This window comes from Mirounga angustirostris, unplaced genomic scaffold (assembly GCF_029215605.1).
Source record: "Mirounga angustirostris isolate CCGP_5_RB_7025 unplaced genomic scaffold, mMirAng1.0.hap1 SCAF_13, whole genome shotgun sequence".
Lineage (NCBI taxonomy): Eukaryota > Metazoa > Chordata > Mammalia > Carnivora > Phocidae > Mirounga > Mirounga angustirostris.
In genome coordinates, this window is record NW_026991721.1 from 46,448,461 (window position 1) to 46,467,363 (window position 18,903).

The following is an 18,903-nucleotide window of genomic DNA, read 5'->3' on the forward strand; positions in this document are numbered from 1 at the left end:
ACAGGTGGGAGACTAGGTTGTTTTGCTTTGCTTTTATAAGGGGTATGAAGCCAATGAGAGGTATGGAACCTGCAAGGATTTAGGTATTACAGGGCTGGGGTATTTGAAGGCAGGGATGTATGGAAGGACTGAAAATACAAATAGTGTTTAGAAATCTTACAAGGAACTTACTGGAGACCCAGATCCCCTCTTCTGCCTGCCACCCATGCCCACCCCAGCACATGGATTTTCTTCTTTAGAGAGTGAGCCAGAAAATCTCTGGATTTGAGGCATTGGACATGGAATGGGGTGGGGTATATTACCTAAAGACAAGAAGACCAGGGAAAATGAACACTTTCTGTCTTGTCTTCCTCCCTTCCTCCCTCTCTCCTTCCCCACCTCCTCCCTCCCTTCCCTTCCCTTCCCTTCCTTTATTTCTATCCATATCTGAAGAGTTATATAGGGGAGAGGATTTGTTCTATATAGTTTCCGGAGATAAAACTGAGATAGATGATAGATAGATAGATAGATAGATAGATAGATAGATAGATAGATAGATAGATAGAAGTTAGATAACATCTCAAAATGGTAAGGAAACTAATCGGTGTAGGCAAAGACTACTAAACTCCTGTTCAAAACTGGCTTCTGTGTGAAAGGCATCCTTTTCACTCCCTCTTGTGTCCTGATGAATCCAGAATGGGCCAACTCGAAACCTGCTGGTCGGTTGCAGTTCTCTGTTGGGCAAAGTGGGCTTGGTGAGTTTTTGTAGATCCGTTAATTCATTCTAAAATAGGGCAAATGTAACTAGATTGTATTAAAAAGGGCAGTTTCTTGGATTGCTCCATAGAAACCAGCTCTGTTTGAGTTTAAATAAGGAGGAAAATTGTTGGAGCGCATTGTTTCTGGCTCTTGACTTGGAAGCACAAATACCCTCCCAAAGCAAGTCCCACAGATATTTTTCCAGGCCTAGACTAGAGGAGATGGAGAATAAATTTGGCAGCAAATAATAATTGAAAGAACTTATGTGACTATGCTAAAACAACCCCCCAGAGTTGGGCTTCAGTCATCCTACATCTTCCAAATTTTTAGCCTTTCGTTGTGCAAGCTGCAAATAATTGACACCAGGCTCTGAGTCAGCTTTCTGATCCTCACCCTCACGGTTCAGATTAGAGTCTAATTATAAGAGCTACTCCTACATCTCCAGAGGCAGCATGCTTGGGATTTCTTCTTAAATTATTAATCAAGAGGAAAGATAAATTTGCTTGATTCCGTTCCACAAGGATCAATTTTCCCATAGCATATTTTTATTTATTTGTGCATAAATGTCAATTTTAATGGTTACTTACTTTTATTATTCCTTAATTTTTCCATTGGCCTAGAGGATACAATGATCAGGCTAGTGTGTTTCACACAACCCTGTCTGAACACTGATGCAGCACAATATTCACCTGTAACAATTCCGCAGACCCCGGAAAGTATCTGCTTTATAGATGGTGCCGGTCGTTAAAGATGTATCTCCCCATAATCCCAATCACTGGAACTGAGTGAGTGTGGCATGAGAATACTAGGCTATAATGATGTCCCCTCAAATTCAATGTGTCCCAATATGGACTCCATCATTTATTTGCTCCCTTCAATGGCACCTCCTTTTCTATTCTCAGCGTGTTGCCCAAGATGGAAACCTGAGGGAACCCTGGATATATTTCCACTCTCATTCTCATGTGCCACAGTGAATTAATCAGCAAAGCCTCTTCTCTACACCTCCCAAATGCCTGCCCCCTCTTCTCCATTCCCACTGTCCTCACCATCTCTCATCTGGACCATTGGAGGAGACCCCAAATGACCTCCAGGTTTCTGATCTCTTTACTGTCACTGTTTAGTATCTTCATCAGAATGCTGCCAGCTGAGTGACAAATGTAATATATCCCTTAAAAGTCCCTCAGTGGTTTAAATCATCTTTGTTTTGGGGTTCTGATTTCTTAGCGTGTGGTAACTGTGCAGAGGATAGTATAGGGTTACACTTTTTCCTTACTTAAATGACCATTCCAATTTCACATACACCCAGCAAGTTCTTCACTTTCTCATGGATCTTTTGCCAAAAATCAGGGGAACAATTTTATATTAAAAATAGTAAAATAAGCAAAAGAACTTTTTTCTGAGCCATGAAAATAGCTAAAGTGAGCATGAAATTGTTACGATAAATTTTGCTGAAGAAATTTTATTCAGCTCCTGTTTGTGTTTGGGGGTGGGTAATTTCCCATAATGTGCTTTTTTTGGTTGCTTGCCATAAAATACTTGCAATATTAAGATGATGATCAGGAACACATATAGCATCTCAAGGAGTCAAAGGTAATTTTAGGATCAGAGAAGAATCTAGCTAGGTGGTTTTAGCATTCAGAAACAGATAATTATGATGAGAAAGAACTGAAGCATGAACAATTATCTTAATCCACACCTGTGGTGATTCTTCCTTTTACTTCAATTGGAAAATAAAGATTATTTTAGTGGAAGAGCCATGGAGGAATATAACATACAGATCAAAATCTGAACATTTGCAAAATTGCTGGATCACTTTTTCATCAGGACAAAGGAAGAATAGTCACATCAGCAGCTCCATTCAATCAGCTATCAAATATTTCTCAAGCATCTACTCTCCCTCCCAAATAAGCAAGTAGTTATAGACAGTTAAGTAGTTTTATTAATGTGCCATGTTGCAAAGGAAGAATACCAGTTGCATTTGATGGAAGGATCTGTCTTAGCTCAGGGAGCTGCCCGAGGAAGTGATGTTGAAGACAAGTTGGGAGGGCTGAGAAGCCAGATGAAGACTGATGGGAAAGGTGTTCGAGGCAGGGGGAACAGCACGGATGATGTTTTGCAACCAGCGGAGAATGAAACTGAGAAAATCCCCAAAGCTAGTATCTGAGGGAACCAAAAGAAAGGAGAGATTAACAAAGAGATGAGAAAGGGAGTTAAGCAGTTATGCCTTTATTAAAAATCATAGGTAGTATTCAAACTAGAAGCTAGAGATAATTCTGGAATTGTCATCACTGTGGAAATCTGCATATACATTAGCTAGTAGTAATGGAAAGTCCTTGTGTGTGGAGACTACTTTTTAATCATTTTATCACTGGTATCCAACACAGAGCCTTGCCGTGGTTGATGTTCAAGGAATGTTTGCTGATTGAAAAAATGCATTTGAGCAGTATAGCACTGTCATGGCTCTTACCCAAATTGAATCTCAAAATGATGCTAAGTCTAGGTGTCCTACTGTGTTTTACCACAAGAAAACCAGGACTCAGAGTGATGCCCCCAGGTGAAGGGGCCAGGAGGAGTCATGTCCTCTCACAGAACTGACATAGTAGTATAAGCTTTTTAATTTTATCAAATTAGTATTTTTAATCTTTTTAATAGCCAATTAAAATATTTCTATTGTGAACATTTTCAAACATATACAAAAATAGAATGCTTGTGTACTTACCCCTCCGATTCAGTAAGAGTCAAGAGTTTGCCGATTTATTTCATATGTCACTTAAAACAAATTCCAACAGTATCTTCTTTCAATATGCGAAAACTATAAAGAAAAAAGAACATTTTCTTATATTACCACAACACTATTATGACACCCAACAGAATAAAAAATAATTCTTTTTATGATCTAATATGTAGTCTGTAATGACTTGAAAATGTCTTTTTCCTAATCAGGATACAAACAAGCACTATACATTACATTTGGTCGTTATGCCTCTTAGGTATAAAAAGGACATTTTAACAACACTAAGAAAGACAAACTTTTAAGGACACAGACACCCCACAGTCTGTTATGCAAGTTGAGATGTATGAAGCGCTCCCATCCTCAGCCATATTTTTCTCTGTTGCGATGTGGCCCCACTCTCCGCAGTCACTGCTAGGAATCCCGGAACCAGATTGTTGTAGATTCAAGGGTATCAGAATCAAGGCTGAGTGTTCTCTCCTGAGCATCTCCCGCCTCCCCACAACCCGGGTAAGTGCCCAGTCTGTCATCCTTTTTGCCTGAGCCATGGTTTCCAGTCAACTTGGAGTCTTACACCTAGAATCACACTAATATATATTGAGCAGCTTTCATTGGGGGAGCGTGTTGGGGGAGACCAAAGAAAGCCTTTTCATTTTGAGCTTACAACCTAGATAGGAATCTATAGTTGTAGCTGAAATTGGCTGTTAAATGGTTGCTTAAGGTGACCAAGCCAGTCTGAGACAGGCTGTATGTGTCAGGAGCAAAAGAGGGGCTAACAATCACCCATAGAGGAAACTGTAGAATCAGGGTAGCAAAAAAAGCACTGGATGAGGCCGGCACTATAAGATTTGCATTCAAGTTCCAGCTCTGCTGTGTGACCTTGGGCAAATTGCCTAGCCTCTCTGAGCCACTATGGGAAGTGTTCTTCCCATTGTGCTTCTATTTTTCCCGGAGTAGTGGGTTATCCTCCAAGATAATATGTCTACATATTTTTCAAAACACTATTAAAGGATAAATCTGCTAGGAATGTTGTGGAAGCAAGAAAGATATCTGTACCACTTAAGTCACACCCAAGGGGACTGCCAACCTGCCTACCTCTAGAGCCAGACTGCTTTATCTCCTTTCTCTGCCCTGGGCTATAATTAGGCAAAAATATCACCCTCCTCTTTGGGCAAGATCTAACAGATCATTATTGCAAAAGAACACAGAAAGCTTGAACATTATTATTTTATCTTCTAGTTCCATGATTTTAATACAAAAGAAGGAACAAGACAAACTCAGCAAAGATGTAATATTTGTATTTGCCAAGGAAGGCTTTCTTATCTGGTTGAATGTAGTCTCAAGCACTACACCTTAAATGAAGGCATAGTGCCTTCATCCTTCTGATGCATCATTAGCTACAAATCACACAAATTAAACAACAGCCTATGCCTCCCAGCTCTGAGCCTTTCACCCAACCTACCAGCAAAATCTTTAGAGAATCACCATTGGCAACTAGGCCCTAATGATACCAGCAGTTTCCATTTTCCCCTCAGAGTTTCATGTTTACTCTCTCATGCATGATGCCCTCGTGGCTTAATTTCCATAGCCAAGAAAGAAATCAAATTCAACAGTGTTCGAGACAAATTTCAGGTACTGAGGAAATATTCCTCCAGGCAGATTGGGATTTTATTTTATTTTTATTTTTTATTTTTTTAAAGATTTTATTTATTTATTTGAGAGAGAGAGAGCATGAGGGGGAGAGGGTCAGAGGGAGAAGCAGACTCCTCGCTGAGCAAGGAGCCCAATGCGGGACTCGATCCCGGGACTCCAGGATCATGACCTGAGCCGAAGGCAGTCGCTTAACCAACTGAGCCACCCAGGCGCCCCCAGATTGGGATTTTAAAAAAGACTATATTATATGAATTGTTTTTATTTTCTTCTTTAAGATTTATTTATCTATTAGAGAGAGAGAGTAGGAGGAGGGAGAGAGGGAGAGAGAGAATCCCAAGCAGACTCTGTGCTGAGTGTGGAGCCCGATGCAGGGCTCAATCTCATGACCCTTAGATCATGACCTGAGCAGAAACCAAGAGTTAGACGTGCAACTAACTAAGCCACCCAGGTGCCCCGTATGAATTGTTTTTATTATCACTTTATCTTTATATGTACCATTCAGTTTATCAAACATTTTTTATATTTGTTTCTTCATTTGATGCTCACAACAATATACTTGTGATGTAAGTAGGGTATTAATGTCATCCCTATTTCTTAAACGAGGAATATAAGGCTTCAGGAGGTTTTAGTGTTTTTTCTTTTCCATTTATTGAGCATTCTAGTCTATTCCTGACACCGAAGAATACCATTTACAAATACCATTGCATTTAATCTTCAAACAATCTGATGAGGTAGGTGATGTGTTTTTTTTATTGTACAGATGAGAAAACCAAATCTTCTCTAGGTTGAATAACTTGCACAAAAGTCCACGGTGTGAGTCAGTAGTGAACTTAAGATGCAAAGTTGGATCCTATTTAGAGTTTTTTTTAAAAAATCACATAAGCCTTTGCCAAGCTCAAAAAGCTTCTTTGCTGACTCTGTTTTGCAATAATCCTGATAATTTAAAAAAAAAAAAAAAACCCTGCCTTTGTGAATCTATAAAACAAAGTTTGCATGAAGCCAAATTGAAATTTGATGTATCTAATTTTCAGAGTTGTATGCATATTGTGTGAAATAGCTGGTTAGGGATTCAGACTGTGGTTTGCCCATAAAACTTACTTCATTTTACACATTAAAGAATTCCTAAGCATTTGGCTGAAACCTCTTTATTTAAAGGGTCTCCAGCCAAGTTGCACAGAAAATTGTTCAAGTCAAATGACCCCAGTTCTACTGAGAGAGACAGAGAGAGACAATGTGCCTTCATTCAATATGTTATTAAAAATTATTCTTATAGGTTTGATCGACTTCATAGTAGATTTGGCAAACTAAAGGATCACTTTTCTTTCCCTGAAGTCTTTATTTAACTCACCCAACTCAGCAAACATTTATATTAGCATTTATATACTGATAGCTATGTGTCATACTCTATTTTAAGTGTTAGGGATACAGAAAAAATTGTGACAGTGTCTTGCTTTCATGGTGTCCACAGCTGAGTTCTTAATGCTTAGTACTGGAGATGTACAAGAGATTGGTATATACATCCTCTTCTTTTGTGGAATGCAGAAAAGATAGCTGACACCCTATTGTCTAGGATTTCTGGTTAAAGTTTGACTCTTGGGAATTTAGTTTTTAATTTGTTTATCTCTTTCTGTCACTCTCCATCTGTGTGTGTGTGTGTCTCTCTCTCTCTCTCTCTCTCACACACACACACACACACACACACACACAGTAGCACGGTAGCTTGGGTCAGAAGTAAGCCAAACAACATCTGCAAATCTTTAGCAGTGGAAAATTCCATGTCACCAGTTTAACACAGAGGTGGCAGCCTGGGAGATGAGCTAAGTCAGGGGTTGAAGTGAACGGCTAGTGAATTCCACTGGCTAGGGGTCAGCTCTCTTGAAGGCAGGTGGGCATTCCAATGCCTGTATGGGAGGGAAACCAGTCTTCTGACGTAGTCCATAAAAACAGCACCCTTCCCAGCATGACAGCTTGAAAAGTAGCCGGAGTGAGAAAGCTCTAAAGTATCTCTAAAGCCTAATATAATATGGCAGGACCTTTTCTGTGTCTTGGCTCCACAATCCCAGGGCAACTAACAAAAGAAGAAGTGGTGAAATGGGAACAGTTGATTTTTTTTTTCTGAGCTCCAAGTAAATACAATTATTTTTGTGTCATCATACACAAGAATTTTGACAGAGTATTGCTTCTTGGACTTGAGATATAACCTCTGATCTATGTCTGGACCTTCTTATAAATATGTGATTTTGTTAAGAGCCTAGTGGAGAGAGCGCAGTAACATATTTGGGATTTTCTTGCTTTAACACTTTATCAGATTGCACTGATTATGAGGGCCACATCCTCCCCCCTCTACCCACATGTATTTCAGCTTGTGAGATCAGAGTGAGTTGGTATCCACCTCCAAAAAAGGTGCTACTATTGTTATTAATTGATGGTGCTTTTAAGTGTCAATACTGCTTAAAAGGATGAAAATGAAGTACACTGTGTGTTAGATATTCAGGACAACGTTTCATAGGGGCAGAGGTGATTTCCCCACCTAACAAATGAAGAAACTGTTATCTCTGAGAGTGTAAGGGATTTTCCCAGCATCCCCCAGAGCCAAGACTCAAATCCGGCGACTCATTCGAGGGCATGACTTTGAGACCCTTCTTGCTCTTCTCCCTTCGCCAGTAACCCCACAGTCTTTCACAAAGATTTACCCTGCCTCAGTTTCTCCATTATAACATGGATCTGACTATATTGGCTTCTTCCCACCACACAGATATCCCATTACCTTCTAGAAAGCACTTGATACTAGTCACAAGGAGCAGATATTTAAATGGCAGGTGCTCTTTTTTTTATATTCACAACAGGAAACCAGAAAATTAAAGGCAGCAAAGCACTGGCCTGTAAGCCCCTTGAGGCAAAGGTCTTTCCAGTGATTTTTGTGTCCCTAGCATTTAGCATTGCGCCTGGCATGTAAGAAACCCTGAAGAAATGTTTGCTGAATAAATGAAAGAAGGATGTTTCCCCCAAAGAAATGGAAGCTTTTATAATTGCTCACAGTATCTCATCCCTGGAGCAGTGATCAGATGTCATGCTAAAAATAGATGTAAACTTTTCCTCCTGCACCCTTCCCATGCACCCTTCCTGGACTCTGGCGACAAAGAGGTTCATGTCCAGGTAAACAATATTGTGACCCCAATAGACTGCACACCATTGATATTTGCCCCAGCCCTATTGGAAGGTACCCCAGTGCTTAAACTTCCTTAGCTTATGAACCACTCAGAGCTTCTAGTTCAGGTTTGTCTATGAAAAGCACCACTTCTCAGGCATGCAGCAGGTGGCCTCTTCAAACTACTTTCCCCGTAGTGAGGAAATGGTAACCCAGCAGGAAAGCAGCCTGTGTTGCTAGGCTGTGCAGAACCCCTCTTACAACTCAATCATCTCACCAGTTGTTGTTAACGCTGCACAGTGTCCATAATGAGCAAATAGGAATAGGATGCTACTGTCCTTATTAGTGGCACTGAGTTTATTCTGAAGGAAGCCACCAAGGAAATAACAGCAACAACTATTGTACATTTGCCACGCGCTTCATGTCAAATCTCATTGTGATTCTCAAAACCACTTTCTGAGAAGAAGCTCACAATTTTGCAGATGAATGAACTGAGGTTCAGAAATGTCCGAAGGCCCCGTTGGTAGCAAATGACAGGCTTAAGATTTAGAGCTGGCCTCCTAACCTAGAGTTCCTAACCCCCCCTTCCTTGCTCACAACTGGGGGTCAGTAGCATGAGGTTGTAACTGGAGAGGGGTGCCCTCCCCACCAGTTCTTGGAAAAGAACATGCCCATAGCTTCATGCCATTGTCTAACACACTGAGCTCAGCATTTCCTTCTCTAAGACACAAGGCTGGTCATCTGAGCCTTGAAAATGTGAGGCAGCTTTGATCAATTTGGATTAATCCTACTGCATTAAACAATGCCTTCCCCCTCAGAGAGGCAATGCCTCTTTTTCTGTGTGAATGATAAGATGGATTTGCATTCTGGGTCTCCTCGTTCACTCTTGACAAATTGCAGAGGAAGCGAGTGTATAGCAGAGACCCTTCTCGTGTGTAGCATGTGGTGTTCACACCTTTGCCTTTCTCCATCCAAGTGTCCATCAGTAACTCAAACCCTTAAGAAACCAATAGGCAGCGTGAGGCTCTGGAATGGACACAGGTTTCCATTTTACTTAGTACAGAAAGGGGTTATGACTTTTGCAAGCAATGAGAGTAGGTGTTGAATTACACGTGAAAATTAACAGGAGTTACCAGTCATTACCAAGAGTCAACCCTTGACTTCCATATGCTCTCTTGTAATCTTCCTAACACATCTTGACGTAGAAACAATTATTATTGCTGTTCTACTTATGAGGAAGTTGAGCCCAGAAAGGTTAGTAACTTTCACAATGATACAGAACTAGTAGGCGGCAGAGCCAGGATTCTGACCCCATCTATATAAGTCACATTTTGTACCCTGTCTACCGTTATCACCCATCATGTCCAACCAAGTGAAAGCAAGTGACACAATTGCAGTATGAATGTGTCGTCAGGAACAGCTGGATGTAGATGCCCAAGAAGGAGAAATTTTTTATGCATCCTAGAGAGAAAGAACCAGCTGGAGGTAATGTTTCTTGAAACTCCTCTAAAACATTTGCCTAGAAGTCGGTTTTCAGTGGTTTGCTTCCTGTTATACAAGAAAACCCCAAGACACATAAAATAGATAACTTGTAATTCTGAAAGCATTTACCAGGCACCTATTTTGTGCAAAGTAAGACAGAAAAATGTGTTGCTGCTGTAATACAGCTCCCCACTTCAGCATTGTTATGCTTAATTTCCTTGTTGATGTCCCATTCTGGAAGCAAACTCATTCAGGTTCTGTCTTATTCAGCACTATATGCCAAGCACCTGGCACAATCCTGAGTCTAGGGCACAAGGAACGATAGGCCCTGAGGTTTGGGGACCAGAGATGGGTGAGGCATCCCCATCCTCTAGGAGTTTGTACTGCAATAAAGAAGCCCAGCATTCACATAATCAACACAGCAGATGAGAGGAAGGAGAGCAAGATGTCAAGAGAGGTAAGGAGAGAGTTGAGGACGCCTTGGGTTCTAAAGGAGAACTAAGGTGTTATACCAGATGTGACAAAATAATGGAAATAAATTGGCCTCACAGAAATCCAAGGTCAACTCAGTGACTTTGGTGGTTAGTTAACCTCCCTGAACTTTTTTCCTCATCTCTAAAACTATATACCTACCTCAGAGCTTTGTTAGAAAAAATAATACAGTATTTCAATGACACAGCACAGATACTAGCCTGTTACAGGTGCTCAGAAAACATGAATTCCCCTTTCGATGATACAAAGATTGGAGCCCTTTCAAATCTCACTTGAATGTTCTCCCGAGTGTTAGGAATTTGACTGAAAAATGTATGAAAAGGGAAGGCAGAGATGTGACTAAAACCTTCAAGGAAAGGAGCAGGGATTGAATAAGATTAAACAGATGTGGAGTGTTAGATTTTGTTTTGTTGAAAAGTGTGATTTTCAGTACTATTATAAAACATAAAGAAGACTTATATCTCACAGTTTACGTACCTGCTTTCTTACTTATTTCTAGAGCATTTCTAACCATAAACTCATTCATCTTTGAGAAGCTGGAGACAGTGCTCCTCTTCTCTCTCTTCTCTATCTCTGTCTCTCTCACACATACCATTTATATTTGTAAATCCAGATTTCATTGCTTCTGCTCTGAAGTAATTATTTGTACTTAAGTTTTATTTTCTAAAAAGGAGTGAAGAGGGGCACCTGGCTGCCTTGATTGGTGGAGCATACAACTCTTAATATAGGGTTCGTGAGTTCAAGCCCCATGCTGGGCGTGGAGCCTACTTAAAAAAGTAATAATAGGGGCACCTGGGTGGCTCGGTCGTTGGGCGTCTGCCTTCGGCTCAGGTCATGGTCCCAGGGTCCTGGATCGAGCCCCGCATCGGGCTCTCTGCTCCGTGGAAAGCCTGCTTCTCCTTCTCCCACTCCCCCTGCTTGTGTTTCCTCTCTTGCTGTGTCTCTCTCTATCAAATAAATATATAAAATCTTTAAAAAAAAAAAAAAGTAATAATAAAATAAAAAATAAAGGGATGCCTGGGTGGCTCAATCGTTTGGGCTTCTGACTCTTGGTTTTGGCTCAGGCTATGATCTCATGAGTTATGGGATTGAACCCCACGTAGGGCTCTGCACTCAGCAGGGAGTCTGCTTGAGATTCTCTCCCTCTGCCCCTCCCCCAGCTTGCGTGCACGCTCTCTCTCTCTCTCTCTAAATATGAATAAATAAATTTAAAAGAAAGAAAAGAGTGAAGATATAGGTAAGCACTTTTAAACATAGAATTTGTGGTTAACATGAATCTCAAAGTGGAGAAATTGAGGGCATGATGTCTTCCAATTAAGACAAATGCAATACAACACAACACTTCCCCATCCACGGTGGGGAGTATAAACACTATAGAAGATGGTGTAAAACAAACATTTCAAAAGCAAGGCAGAAAACATCTGGGGGATCTAATGAGCCATATAATAAGGAGAACACAGTTTGCTATTAAAGTAGCCTGTTGTGAGATATAGACTGTGACAGCCAGAAGAGCCTTACAAAGTGCTGATCAGCTAGAGGTTAAGTATCAGAGAAGAGTTTCCAATGTATGACATGCCTGTGACGGGGAGAGCACAGAGATCACCTGGAGAACGATAAAAATATCAGTGGGATTTGGGAGCGGCTGTGATAAACCTTGAAATTAGACAATTTAGCCTTGAAAAAAGAAGTCCCACAGGAGAAGCATGTTGTCTTTCTTCATTAAAAGAAACCTTAACATTGAAAACGAGCAATTTCAGCACCTGTAGGCATTTTATAACAACGCATTTAATGATTCTGTTCACTTCCTCATACATTATTCATTCAGAAAATGTTTGTTGAACCCCTATTATTTAAATGCCTCCCGCACACCAGACGCTGTTAGGGACAGGGAACCACAAGGAGAGTGAGTTGTAGTTTCTGTTCTCAGCTCAGTCTAATGGGGAGGACGGGCAACTGCACAAATCACTGCAATTTGGTGTGATAAGTACAAAAAAGTAGCAAAGTGGTCAAACAGGGTCAGGACTGTCACTAAATTTAAGATGCTTAAGTAGGGGAGGCGAGGTGGGAGTGTAGGTTTTTATCACAGTAGCGCAGTCATCAAAGTTGTAAGGGAGGGAGTCCTGAGAACAGATGGGAGATTTACTAGTGCTCCAGGAGATGCCTGGTATTTAGGAAGTGGCAGTGTGGAGCACGATCAGAAGACGCTAAGAGATCCTGCTTTGTGTCCCAGACCAGATTATCTTCTTCTCTGAGAAATGCTAACGGGGGCTGCATGACATCTGTACAAAGCTCTGACCAGTACCTGCACTAACTAACCTGCCCATCCATGCATGTGCTCACATAGCCTAAGATCCTGTTTATAACAGCAAGGAGCTGGATGGGTCTATCTTTGGCTATACTCTGCAAATGTGAAATAAATTTACAGTCTTAACCATGTGATGCCATGAAGGGTATTAAGAAATATATCTATGTATTTGGGAGAAGGCAGGAAAGATCCAAGTTACACAGTTATAAAGGGAGAAAAAGGCATTAGCATAATATATATTGATGACCTCATATGTATGTGGGTATGTGTGTGTATATATATGAAATGAGTTGATAAATGTCTGTACAAGTCCAGCACACAACATGTATCTCTAGAGAAAGGTGGAACAAAGGACAGCAATGAGAGGGAAGGAAGAAGAGCTAACCTCTCAGTTTCTATTCTGTGTTTTTCCATATAGCCCAAATATTGACAACATCCATTAACTTCATTTTGTGATTTAAGGAAAAAATAATTGCCCATGAAGCACTAAGCACAGTGTCTGCCATGTGATGCATAAATAATTAATTGACTCTTAGGATGGCAAGAAAAATGACTTGCCCAAAATGATTTAAATCTGCATACAGTGTCATATTGATTGTTAAAAATGAATGTTTTCTCTGTCAAAAGGGATTGAAATAAATTTCTTAAATTATGATCAATAGATTTTAGGTTAAATATGTATTCTGCTTATTTAATCATTTAGGATTTAATTATTTAAAGCTAAGTTTTGCCCCAAAGATACAGATGTAGTGAAAAGAAGGGCCACATGTACCTCAATGTTCATAGCAGTAATGTCCACAATAGCCGAACTGTGGAGAGATGCCCTTCAACAGGTGAATGGATAAAGAAGATGTAGCCTATATATACAACGGAATATCACTCAGCCATCAGAAAGGATGAATACACAACTTTTGCATCAACATGGATGGGACTGGAGGAGATTATGCTAAGTGAAATAAGTCAAGCAGAGAAAGTCAATTATCATATGGTTTCACTTATTTGTGGAATATAAGGAATAGCATGGAGGACATTAGGAGAAGGAAGGGAAAAATGAAGGGCAGAGGAAACCAGAGGGGGAGACGAACCATGAGAGACTAGAGAGACTATGGACTCTGGGAATCAAACTGAGGGTTTTGGAGGGGATGGGTTAGCCTGGTGATGGGTAATAAGGAGGGCATGTATTGCATGGAGCACTGGGTGTTATATGCAAACAATGGATCATGGGACACTACATCAAAAACTAATGAAGTACTGTATGGTGACTAACATAATTTTTAAAAAGCTTAAGTTTTGAAGAGGAAGGCTTCCAAATCTAGATTGCATAAGATTTTGCTTAAGCACCAGAAATTTCCCCTCAACTTTGATGGTTTTATCTTTAGAGTACTAAACTTTAAAAAAATACTAAGCATTCATAGGTCATTATCCAGTTATCTACTTATCACTGAAAACCAAGGTCAACTCTTCTCTTTTATGATATCCCACCCCGTAATAACCAACAGATAGTCAGTAAATTGAATTTAAATTTAATTTTGTGGAACTTTTTTTTATAAAGAATTTGAAACACTTAAGTAGATTATCTTTTATTATGTTCATTTAGTCATCCTTGTTTTTATGAAAAGTTATGAATAAATTGAAAATCAAATTGTTTTTTGAAATGTACTGAGGAAATACTTTATGATGAGTTTCTCTCTATAAAAGAACAATTTATAATTTGAATTAGCATTTTAAAAAATTCTCTATGGTGAGTTTCTTTGTAATTAGAAGAACCATTTATAATTTGAACTAGCATTTTCACATTTATCTTGTGAGTAAGTTGGCCTTCTCACCTACTGGATTTTGCTAAAGTAGGACATTCTATGCCAAGGAGATGATAGAACAAATTGTGATTAGAAATATCAAAACTTCAAAAGCTTCTCCTTTTTACATGCTGATTGTGTTAATAAGTATATTAAAACCTATTTGTACTGTCTTCATTTTTACTGGATTGACATATGGAAAAATATTTTTCCTATGAAGAAATAGTATGATATATACCCATATTTTCTTGATTTTTTTAGACCCATATGTTTCTAAAATATATTTACCCCTATTTCCAATACCATTCTCCTAGAAGCTCATTTAAATATATAATGCATCTTAGAATTGATGAAGTTTGACATATGGACTTTTTATATTAAAGTTATAAGACAAAATTGAGGTGTGATCCCAAATGATCAGCTTCTAGCAACCCTCTAGCAGAGAAAAAAACTTAGTCAAATTAAAAGGTAATTTTTTTACACAATTCATCACCGAACACTTTGTTCTCTGGTCTCTCGGGCTGAAAGTTAACTGTAGATTCAACCTTCCCTCCCAATAACATTGCTAGTTCCTTGGATATTTGTTTTGTTCATGGATCTTGGTATTTTGGGTGTGGGGGGGTTGCCCTCTTTTCTCAATTAAAGTTTTTATTTTGAGATAATTGTAGATTCATATACAGTTGCAATAAATAATACAGGAAGATCCGTGTACCTTTTACTCATAGTTCCCCCCAATGGTAACATTTTGTAAAACTATAGCATAGCCAGGATATTGACACTGACCAATCTAATTCCAATTTTTCCAGTTTTACTTCTACTCATTTGTGCGAGTATATGTGAATGTAGTTAGGTGTAGATCATTTTTTCACATGTTCAGTATCCATTACCACAGTCAAGACAGCACATTTTCATCACCGCAAGAAATGCCCTGTGCTGCCTGTTTATAACCTCACACACCTCCTCCCTCATGGACTTTTCACATGTTGGGGATTTGATGGTAGTATGTTTTCTAGTTACATTTGGGGAAGTAACTAATTTGTCCTTTTCCTTTTGCCAATGTCTGCAAATAAATAATATTAAGCAGCTGATCCCTCCATGTTCACTATTTTGAGTTGTGCATCTCCCTGATATTTGGCAAAGGAACCAACATCAGGGGCAAGTAGCCACCTTGGCTAGGCACCATTTCTCCTTCTCTGAAGGCACAGGACCAAATCTACCATCTTTGTTTCCTTTCCCAGATTACGCTCGATTTGAGGCCAAAATCCATGACCTACGCGAGCAGATGATGAACCACAGCATGAGCTCCGGGTCCGGGTCCCTGCGAACCAATCAGAAACGCTCCCTCTATGTCAGGTAGGCAACGGAGCATTGCTTACTGTGATCTGCACTTTGTGAGCAATCCAGCTTGGGGAGATAAAAGCAACACCTTGTAGCAATGGAACACATGTTCTTAGTAACCCAGGCTCATCAATACACCACTGTAAGACATCAAGTTTAACCACTTTGAAGACATTTTTGAAATGTTATTACATTAAATTAGTCAAAAGCCCTGATTTTAACAAGTTACCGTTTGAGAATGTTATGATCTAGGGTCAAATTCTTAGCACAGGTTGCAGTAAAAATAATGAAAAGAAATATTTTCATTCCTGATCATCTTAAATTGAATATATGGCCCAAAACCTTAGACTTTTTCTTACCATCAATATAGGGAGAAAATATTCTTGTATCACCTCTTGATCTGCTTGATATATATTGCATGAACTTTGGTATATTGAATGATAATCAAAAGCACTCTGCTAAAGAGTTACGTGCTTCTTCCCAACAAGTTTCGGTGGACTTTCTTCCATGGTATCTCGTGACCAGTTGTTTCTCAGCCTCCTATATTCCTTCCAAAATATACTTCATCAATGCTGACTGTACTTTTTAAAATAATATAAGTATTAACAACCAAAGGGGGAAAGTAATACCTAATACACTGTGAAGATGAATCTGTGGGCCAGTGGAGGAACCATGCCCACCCTCACTGCATTCTCCTCTCCTCACTCGGCCCCCGAATCTGGTCTGACTCCCACCTAAGGTCATATCCTCCTCACCTGAAATTTCACTGTCTTTTCCTCGCATGAAGGGTATGTTATAGATATTAAATTATGTACTTGAATTGATGTGTTCCGTTGGTTCCACTTTGGCTGTGTAGTTATTTTCTGTGTCTATCAGGTAGGCACAGCAGGGCAAAGAAAGGAGCAGGATTCCAGATGTTGGCATGTTCTTGAGGGCCTTGATTTGCTGGCCCCCCTAGGACAAGCAGAGACTCCCTCTATATTCCAGGGAGTTCTAATACTTCAGAAGCCCCAAGACTTAAAATAAAAACAGGATAAAACCAAACAAAGCTATTTTTGACTATGAACATTCCAAATTTGACTAACTGAATTTCACAAGATTATTTTGATATACTCCAGTGTAATCCTCAACAGGAACTATTAAGAGCCACCCGGGAACATGTCTTGTAGTGAAATCACAGATGTGATGGAAAGTGGCTATTTCTTTTCTCCTTACTGGCTTTATGTTGCTGGTCTCTGTGATACAAAATATTTTAAATCTTGAAATGTTTTAGTCTTGGGTAGCAAATTGGGAAAAGCCAATTGGGTTTATAGAATAGAGAAAAATCTGTTAATGCAAAAAAAATGGATATGTAGAATAACACTGGAAGGAAAAATTACCATATTGTTATCTATTAAAAAAATAGAATGCATAAAAATGTTAATGTACTTAGAAAAACTTTGCTGAAAATATACTGGTAATAGTTGAGTCTTTTGAATTAAGTTGTGGAAGATTAGGAAAATTAAATGGGGTAATATAGTGATAGAATGTAAAACTAATAGACTTACTTGAAAGAGTCGTTATTAATCAGACCCAAACCTTTATTCTCTAAAATGATAAATAAAAATATGACATACAAAAGAGATCAAGACTTAAGGTAATAAAGGATGTTATCTTGTATCACATTCTAATAGTTGGAAATGGAATTAAAAGGAGGAACCACTTTTAAATTACACTGAAAAATAGCTGACACTTCATGGGCAATTCTCCAAATGATCTCTCCACTATACAAATATGGTATTTGGTTTCCAAATGTATAATTATTAACACTTAGTTAGTCCCTAGAGGGCTGACCTTAGCATCTAAAGGACGCTTAGAGGGCGCCTGGGTGGCTCAGTTGGTTAAAGGACGCTTAGAGGCATAAAATTGGAAGAGGTAGGGGCCATGCATAGAGTAAAATCAGAGAGAAAGAACATACGAGACACCCTCCCCCCCGGCCTTGTTCTCATACGATGTGATAAAAGTAATAGCCCCTACCCCAACAACAGCAACGAAAGGCAATCAAATGGAATGAACTAACAAGGCCTATGGGGAATTCTTACTAAAAATGATCCCCCCAGCAACTTTGTACCTTTGTCCCCCCTCTTTATTTTTTATAGAGGGGGGTGGGTTACACCAAATTGGGCTAGAGGATTTTCATAGAGATGCTTGCTTTATCTGGAGCACTTGAATAGGGCTAGTGCCAGTTGGTTGTACTTATTTTAGAAAGTCAACTAAGTTGCTCTCTCAAAATAAATTAGTAGCAGGATTTCTCTGATTATATAAATATCAGATGATGAGCATGTTTCTTTAATCTGAGAATGACATCCTGGAATATTATTTTGCTTGGCTTTATGTAAGTGTAGGGCCGGAAGGAATCTTAAGCAGCACCAGGTCCACTGTTTAATTGACAGGACAGGAAACTGAGGCCCCAGGAGGGGAGAGATTTGCCACCACTCTTTGGTGACAGAATCAGATCTTCTACCTCCCTTCTCACTCTGCCTCCCAAGGGCTCAGCTTCTGTGGTATCAGCTGTGGAGTGCACTTGAGCTGTGATTCCCAATCTGCTCACAGCCCCCAACTCTTAGATGAAGGAATAGGTTAGCCAAGAGGAGAAACTCGAACATAAACCCCTTTGGGGTTTTTACACAGGATAAACTGCATTATAGGACATAGGGGATTTCTGTAGTTTTGTTGGTATTTTTCCATGAAGCGAAAACCTAAAGCAGAAAGCAAACAGCCTCTCTTTGTTCTGTGATAAACAATTTAGCTGACTTATAGGATATTTGTCTGCACCACAAAACCACCCCTTCCTCTAGGAGTTGCCTCTTCTTCCCCCACCCCGTCCCACCCACAGAGCCCTGGCTGTGTCTGAGAGGCTGTATCCTCTCAGGATGGTGCATGAGCTGGCCTCATTCCCTCACTAGAAATCATCCTCCCAGGTGATAGTAATTTGTTTGCCTGAAAGTGTTGAAAGGAGGGAGGGGGGATCAGCACATCTGAGCCAGGCAGTGTTTTAAACTTGAGCCAACCAACCCTCTCTATTTTCCAATCTACTTGTAATTATTTTCCTTCTTTGAATCTTTTGTGTAAGGTGCCCAAAGTGCTTCGGTAGTGCTATACAAATGAAGTTGATTGCTGCTTATGATAACGCTGTACCTGTTCTGTGGGAATGATTTGGATATATTTGCTTTACTGGGCT

The 18,903-nt window shown here is 39.7% G+C and overlaps 1 protein-coding gene across 2 annotated transcripts in view; it reads left to right on the forward strand.

Moving 5' to 3' along the window:
- LOC123856523 (disks large homolog 2) overlaps positions 1–18,903 on the forward strand; it is an 812,179-nt gene that overhangs the window by 643,235 nt on the left and 150,041 nt on the right. The window contains exon 13 of one of the 2 annotated variants that reach the window (XM_064576814.1): positions 15,584–15,698. In XM_064576814.1, coding sequence (XP_064432884.1) covers positions 15,584–15,698 — 115 coding nt within the window. Of the gene's footprint in view, positions 1–15,583; positions 15,703–18,903 lie in introns of those variants that run through there. The other variant, XM_064576815.1, reaches the window with a different exon arrangement.